Source organism: Sinocyclocheilus anshuiensis, unplaced genomic scaffold (assembly GCF_001515605.1).
Source record: "Sinocyclocheilus anshuiensis isolate Anshui unplaced genomic scaffold, SAMN03320099.WGS_v1.1 scaffold3169, whole genome shotgun sequence".
NCBI classification, from domain to species: Eukaryota; Metazoa; Chordata; class Actinopteri; order Cypriniformes; family Cyprinidae; genus Sinocyclocheilus; species Sinocyclocheilus anshuiensis.
The window spans coordinates 108,982-117,637 of NW_015554242.1; the positions used below are offsets into that span (position 1 = coordinate 108,982).

General features: G+C 36.1%; 1 protein-coding gene across 1 annotated transcript in view; it reads left to right on the forward strand.

Annotated features, from left to right (window-relative positions):
- LOC107671232 (GTPase IMAP family member 5-like) overlaps positions 1-1,794 on the forward strand; it is a 4,749-nt gene extending 2,955 nt beyond the window's left edge. The window contains exons 2-3 of the mRNA XM_016464134.1: positions 906-982; positions 1,066-1,794. Coding sequence (XP_016319620.1) covers positions 914-982; positions 1,066-1,734 — 738 coding nt within the window. The 5' untranslated portion in view covers positions 906-913 and the 3' untranslated portion in view covers positions 1,735-1,794. The remainder of the gene's footprint in view (positions 1-905; positions 983-1,065) is intronic.
- The last annotated feature ends 6,862 nt before the right edge of the window (positions 1,795-8,656 follow it).

Below are 8,656 nucleotides of genomic sequence, written 5' to 3' on the forward strand. Positions count from 1 at the left end.
TATATATATATAAATAAGTATTCTAGTATTTTACTACACTTCAGTATGTTATTCTTATTAAGTAGGGGTAGTTTTTTAGGATTCTATACTTCTCCTAAGTCTCTGAGAACCTGACCGCTTGTACTTCTGGAGACTCCAGGTAGGTTGCAGTTCTGGAAAATGGTGGCGCTGGAGACTAAAGGGTTCCTGGTGATTTCACACCTAATTCTTCCCCTTAATTCCTAATTCTTTTGCGGTTAACATGCATCTTTTCTTCTCCACATGTTTTTGACTGACCCTGCTGACCCACTGAGCATTTTGCTGTCCAATGGTTATGCATTAACTTTGCAATTTCTAGTATTGTATTAGTTTTGAATATTTCTCATGGGCATTTAATTTTCGTGGTTAAAGTTAACCTTTTCGACATGTTTCCGTGTTGTTGTTGCTCAGCAATGGCATGGACGCGATGTTGTCTGGGGGTTTGGCAAAAGGAGAGTGAGACTGTGGGCAGTGCTCGGGGTGGTGACTGAAAGTGGTGACTGTGTAGTTCTGACGTCAACTTTTTACGGAAGTCACAACGGTTCGTGAAAAATAGCTAGAATTTGAAGCAGGCTGTGTGCATTTTACTGTATACTGACTGTTTTGAAACTTATATGGTAGTTACATAGCCCCTAGACCTCAGTTATCGTGAAAAAAGCCAGGAAATTTCAGTTTTGACAATATGGGACCTTTAAAAATGTTTGGCAAACGAGTTGAGATTTCTGCTAAAAGGTTCAACTGTTGATCTCAGGCTACAGATTTTGAGATATTTATATAAATGTCCTAGTTTTTCAGGACATTATTAAACAAGGAATAATAAAACTATTCATATATCTTTGTGTTTGTGCTGCTTGCCTAACTTATATCATTGTTATAATTCAATTTAGACCATTTTATGAATAAGCAGTCTTGGTATTTTTGGGTGGAAATGGCTTTGAGCAAAGAGATAAAGCACCTGGAGCAGGTGAGTGTCTCTCTTTTTCTTTAGTATAATCATAATAGAAATAATGTGTGCAATTCATCTTATGTGATTTTTACTTGTTTCAGAAGACAGTGTTGCTGTTGATGGGTAAAACTGGATCCGGGAAAAGCGCCACAGGAAACATCATCTTTAATGATCGAGTGTTTGAGTCAGAAATGAGATCTTCATCAGTGACCAGAGTCTGTCAGACACACACTGGTGTTGTTAATAACAGGAGCGTGACAGTGATAGATACTCCAGACTTCAGATTCTCCACTCACACTGACTTTGATTCAGACTCTGAGCTGAAGAAAGCTCTTGAATTATGTTCACCAGGAGCTCACGTGATCCTGCTTATTCTGCCTATAAACACTTTCACTGAGCAGGAGAAGGATTTCATTGATTGGTTTCAGCAGAAGTTTGGTGCAGAAGCTCTCAGATTTACTCTAGTGCTCTTCACTCATGCAGATAAAACACGCCAAAGACCATTAGGAGAAATGATCAGTAGAAATACTCAATTATCTGATTTTATTAACCATTGTGGTCAGAGATATCATGAGTTTAATATTAAAGATCGATTAAATAGACGGCAGGTGAATGAACACTTGCAAAAGATCGACAGACTGCTGTCTGAAAACAGAACCTCCTACACATTAGACATGATGCAGGAGACTGAGAGGAGAAGAAATGAGAATGAGAGGAGGGCAGAGGAAGAGAGTAAAGAGAAAGAACATCAAACGACATTAGAGAGTTAGAATAGAAACAGAGGCACGTGTTAGGAGAGAATATGAACAGGAGATACTGGAGAAACAGAAGACGGTTTGGAAGAAGCTCAAACATCTGTTCATTAAACAGATCAATCTGAAATATTTCTGTGCAGTTATATTTTTTGCTGTAGCAACAGGAGGTGTTTCGGTGTGGAAGAAAGAGAAAGATTCTTCATATGGATGGATGTTCACTAAGGGTTTCTTTACAGGAGGATCAGCAGCAGCTGCAGGAGTTTTCACTGGGATTCTCTGGAGACTGTGGAAGAGTCAGTTTATCTGTTCATCTTCTCCTGAGCGTCCCAGTGCTGTTAGACAGTTATTGCTGAAGACAGCAGGTGTGGTGTGTGGTTTATCTGCTGGAGCTATGGTTGGTCTCTTTGTAGGAGGAAATGTGTTTCCAGTTACAGCATTAGCGGGAATAGGTGGAGCTGCTGGAGCATTGGCAGCAATACGATGAGGGTAATACAAACATATCTTTAAGAATGTGCATGAACATTTGATGTGAAGGTTTTTTTTTTTTTAAGAGCTAAATGACCCTGAAATGATGCATTAGGCAACTTATGATTTCATGTTTAATTCTGATCGATGGTAAATGTCTATCAGTGGTTGAATATTCATTGTGTTGTTTTGTGCTTTTACAATTTTTAAAACACATTGTTCATGCAAATTGGGGATGGTGATATGGTGAAGTGTGGTTTAAACTGATGTATAGTGTCTCTCTAGATGTGTGTCAAGTTACAGTAACTGAATAAAACCGATCTCATCTGCACACATGGTTCAGTGTCCTTGAGACATTGTCTCATATTTAACTTAACTAATTATTATTCTGTTAGATACATTTTACATTCATGATTATTTACTGATCATATGATCAAAGTTGTACAGAAACAAAGAGGAAGAGAGTAAAGAGAAAGAACATCAAACAACATTAGAGAGAGTTAGAATAGAAACAGAGGCACGTGTTAGGAGAGAATATGAACAGGAGATACTGGAGAAACAGAAGACGGTTTGGAAGAAGCTCAAACATCTGTTCATTAAACAGATCAATCTGAAATATTTCTGTGCAGTTATATTTTTTGCTGTAGCAACAGGAGGTGTTTCGGTGTGGAAGAAAGAGAAAGATTCTTCATATGGATGGATGTTCACTAAAGGTTTCTTTACAGGAGGATCAGCAGCAGCTGCAGGGGTTTTCACTGGGATTCTCTGGAGACTGTGGAAGAGTCAGTTTATCTGTTCATCTTCTCCTGAGCGTCCCAGTGCTGTTAGACAGTTATTGCTGAAGACAGCAGGTGTGGTGTGTGGTTTATCTGCTGGAGCTATGGTTGGTCTCTTTGTAGGAGGAAATGTGTTTCCAGTTACAGCATTAGCGGGAATAGGTGGAGCTGCTGGAGCATTGGCAGCAATACGATGAGGGTAATACAAACATATCTTTAAGAATGTGCATGAACATTTGATGTGAAGGTTTTTTTTTTTTTAAGAGCTAAATGACCCTGAAATGATGCATTAGGCAACTTATGATTTCATGTTTAATTCTGATCGATGGTAAATGTCTATCAGTGGTTGAATATTCATTGTGTTGTTTTGTGCTTTTACAATTTTTAAAACACATTGTTCATGCAAATTGGGGATGGTGATATGGTGAAGTGTGGTTTAAACTGATGTATAGTGTCTCTCTAGATGTGTGTCAAGTTACAGTAACTGAATAAAACCGATCTCATCTGCACACATGGTTCAGTGTCCTTGAGACATTGTCTCATATTTAACTTAACTAATTATTATTCTGTTAGATACATTTTACATTCATGATTATTTACTGATCATATGATCAAAGTTGTACAGAAACAAATTGAGGGAGGAATTTGGCAAGACAGACACAAGATCTGAATATAACTTTCTTCAACTTTATTGTCTCATCATACATATATAGACATGAGGGGTGGATTTGTAGCCCTTTCATCGGTAACACTTTATAATAACTCATTAATAAATCATTAACAAACATTATATAATGCTTAATAGCTCATTAGTTAATATATATTCAAAGAGTTAGAAACGTGAGATAATGTACTTATTAATGTTTGCTAATAAACGTATTAAACATAATGTTCAAACAAATCATTATTTCATGCAAGTTAAAATGCTTATGAATGTCATTAAACTTTCAATTCCATATGATCAAGCACTTATTGAAAATCTACAAATGATTTTAACAGATGCTGAATAAAAGCTTGTGTTAATGCACAACACTTTTGCTGCTATTGAGGTGTGATATGGGCAAGGTTAGGGACAGGTTTGGTGGTTTGGGTAGGTTTAAGGGTTGGTCAAAGGGTCAACAGTGTACAGGGGTCAATTTGATTATTATAAGGGAACACAGTTTATGCTTATATTATGTTTTGATAAATGAACAAGTATTTTCTTTTACAAAATGATTTGTTTTCCCATTTATTTATGATTCAAGGAATATCCTGTTTAATGACATACTGAAGAGTGGTATACTAATGTGAGTGTTAAGGCAATACAACTTTTTTTGCACCAAAATTACAATCTGTTATGTCTTTAGCAAGCATTTAGATAAACTTAACCAACCATAATTTACACAAACCTTGTTATATTAGCTAAAAGTCCAATGCCCATAAAAAATCTACAAATGATTTTAACAGATGTTATAAAATGATTAAAAGCTTGTGTTAATGCACAACACTTCTGCTGTTATTGAGGTGTGATACGGGGAAGGTTAGGCACAGGTTTGGTGGGATGGGTAGGTTTAAGGTTGGTTAAAGGGTCAACAGTGTACAGGGGTCAATTTAATTATATGGAAACATGGTTCAATCTGCTTATATTATGTTTTGATAAATGAACAAGTATTTTCTTTTACAAAATGATTTGTTTTCCCATTTATTTATGATTCAAGGAATATCCTGTTTAATGACATACTGAAGAGTGGTATACTAATGTGAGTGTTAAGGCAATACAACTTTTTTTGCACCAAAATTACAATCTGTTATGTCTTTAGCAAGCATTTAGATAAACTTAACCAACCATAATTTACACAAACCTTGTTATATTAGCTAAAAGTCCAATGCCCATAAAGATATTAAATGATTAATAATCGTTTATAAACATTTACAAATGATAAATATTTTCAACTTTAGATTGGCTACTGCAAAAACTTGAACAAATGATTAATTAATGATTAGTAAAGATGTGTGAATAGGGCAATTTCAGGTCTTTCGGGACTCTTTTTGCCATCGAGATGACTGCTCATAAAGGTATTAATGATTAGTAAACATTTGCAAATGATGAAGAACATTTGTAAATAATGAATAGTTTCCACTTTAGATTGGGTACTGCAAAAACATGAACAAATAATTCATAGATTATTTGTTAAGATGTGTAAATAGAGGTCTACACAACAAACAAAGACCAACAAATGAAGATCATATGAACTGAAAGTTTACTGACATTTGTAAGCATTTATATTTACATTAAATAATCATGTTAATCATTTGGTAAGTTCATTAGTAAACGGAACATTAGAACATCATCTCATATTTCTAGCTATGTGAATATATGTTAACTAATGATCTGTTATTAAGCATTATATAATGTTTGTTAACAATGTATAAATGAAAGTATGCATCCAGTAAGGTGAGCTTCGCTTTCTCTATATACTTTTTATGCCTAGACTTTATGACTTTATGACTAGACTTATGCCTAAGTATTATGTAAATACATATAGCCTAATTAATTGATTAATAAATTGAAATTTGTAAGTGAAGTGACATGTGGCCAAGTATGGTTACCCATACTAGGAATTAGTGCTCTGCATTTACCCATCCAAAGTGCACACACACAGCAGTGAACACACACACCGTGAACACACACCCGGAGCAGTGGGCAGCCATTTATGCTGCGGCGCCCGGGGAGCAGTTGGGGGTTCGGTGCCTTGCTCAAGGGCACCTCAGTCGTGGTATTGAAGGTGGGAGAGAGCGCTGTACATTCACTCCCCCCACCTACAATCCCTGCCGGTACGAGACTCGAACCCGCAACCTTTGGGTTACGAGTCCGACTCTCTAACCATTAGGCCACGTACTCCCCCCAGATCACACAAATCTCTCTCAAATCACATTTGACATGACAACTGGAAAATGGAAATGGAGTCGGCATTGTTTATTACACCAACACTCTCATCAGCTGTAAATTGCAACAAAAGAATTTAACCTTCCATTAAGTAAAACTGTTTTGTATTTTAAACAGAACATATATGATTTTACTTATGGCGGGAAAACCGCAAGTACATTTGTGTGTGATAAATTATAGCAGATGATCCTCTTTACTGCATTGTAAGTAAACACTTGTCATGCAATAATAATATAATTCAGTACTTTGTTCTGTGATTTAAAACAGGTTCTTCATTAGAGTTGAATCATGGACATCATCAATGTATCGTGTGCAGAGATTCAGACTCCAGTGGGTTTTCTGTATGTGATTCTGCCTGTTTTACTGAATCACACCAATAATCCTGAGTGTGAGCAGAGCTGGTATTCACAGGTCAGTGTGTTTCTGTCCTCAAACTACACCATTATTCACTCAGATACATTACTTCATCCTCTTTTGTTTGATTTAGGATCATTTAGGATTTGACTCCTTTAACAGACGGAGGCATATCTGTCATAAAGTCATATTTAATGATGAAATCGGTGGGATAAACTATACAATCTCTCTCAATAAATACTTTGAGTATAGTAATATTTAATAATCAGTTTCAATCTGTTGTCAGATGTTTTCCAAGTGTCTTTCAGCTCAATGATTCAGAAAACAGGTGAGTGAATCAAAGCGAGAGAGAGAAAGACACACATTCACATTTCATATGAGACTCTGTAAATCTGAATCTGCTGAATCTGTTTCTCTCAGGGATCCTGAATCTGGTGTCCAAATGAAGCTCAGATCTGATGAATCTGATTCACTGAATCAATCTGAAATTGAGCAGATCAACAGCTCCATGTCCAGAGGATGATCTTCATCATCATCATCACTGTTATTTACTCAGACTCAGACTCCTCAGGAGATTTTTTGCTTCATTCCGAGCTTCTTAACTCTTATTTATTCTCGTTCATCTGCATCTGTCTGTTTTATTAATGCAGTTGAATCTTAAAGACCCTCTTGTGTTTCTGATCGCCTCCTGAATTCTACCTGTCGAACCCAAATCACTTTTAAAATGGTGAATTCCTGCTTCAGCTTTCTCCTTAATGTTCACTGAATGCATTAGGCTGCTTTCTGTTATTCATTATTCATTATTTCACAAAATGATTAATTTATTATGCGTTTTCTTTACTAATGGCTTTATAGAAAGCTAATGTGATTTACACTCTTTATCATGAATTTAAATGTTATAAACAAATGCATAATAAAACACTGCAAATATTGAACTTGTGTTGATTGAAGTATACCTGTTTAAGGAATGTGAGTGTGAGGAATGAGTTGGAGGAATGTTTTTTTTTTTTTCCATGTTAGAAGAACACGGTAACTAAAGCGGGCTGAGGATTTCAGGATGAACATGTATTGGGTTTTGGATTTAAAATCTCTGTTGGGTTCAGAATAATGTATTTATATTGATATCTGAAGACGTGATGTGATGACTGATCATGTCAAGTAATTAGAGAATCTTAATCAACATGTTTGTGACATGACAATGAAAAGGACACATGAAGCTAAATGCTGTGGATTTCTCAAAAGCAGAAGTACACACTCGATCAAGAGACGAATTATCGAAAATGAAGACATAGAAAATTAAACAACTCAAGGTATCTGTAAAACCTCAGTATCTTTTCCCCGAGAGGAGCGACTACCATTTAAAATGGTACAGCTCAAATTACTATGCATGTGAATATGGTGTAAAAAAACAAATTATAATAATTTAAATGACAAGTTATTTAGTCTGGTTTCCATGAAGTGAAAAAAATAATTTAAGTGCATTTTCCTTATTTTGCAAATTATTTGCCAATGGGGTAAGAAATAAAAAATATTCTTGTTTCCGTTTGCATTAAGATTATTTTTTCTTACCCTATGGTGGACAATTTTACGTTTTACATAAAATGCATTAAAAAGGAAAATCCCCCAAGAAACAAGTGCATCTTAACTTAAGATATTTGTACTTGAAATAAGACAAAAATACTCGGTAAGAAAAGCATTTTTGCAGCGTGAATGAATAAATGAAGTATTTAAACATCGCTTGCGCTTTAAAAAGGGGGAGGAGACCGAAAGAAACTCTGGGTTTACCGAAGAAAACCTGCTACCGACCAGGTTAGGTTCACAGAGTAAGTTACCACAGAAACTGACTCTGAGTATAACTTACTTCTCTTTCAGAAACGGGCTTGACTTACCCTGCTTTCTCGGGTTTGATAAACCTCCCATTCTGAAACGGAAAACCCAGAGTTTCCTTCATTTCAGGGGTAACATACAAAGAGTTTTCACTTAAAGGGTTAGTTCACCCAAAAATGGAAATTAGGCTGCGTTTTACTCACCCCTGAGGCATCATAGGTGTATATGACTTTCTTCTTTCAGACGAATCCAGTCGGAGTTATATTAAAAATTGTCTTTGATCTTTCAAGCTCTATCATTGCAGTCAGCGGGTGTTGCATTGCATCAGTCCAAAAGAAGTTATATAAAAAGCACCCATCCATAAAAAAAAGTGTCTCACATGGCTCCGGGGGGTGAACAAAGGCCTCCTGTAGCGAATCGATGCGTTTTTGTAAGAAAAATATCCATATTCAAAACGTAATAATCACTTGAATCTAGCTTGTGCCAGCAGTTGTACACAGAAGAAGCTCCGGGCGGATGACGTATGAGGTCAGCATTGCGCATCCACTGGTGAGTCTCGTGAAAACCAACGTTTGTTTACAGGATCAAA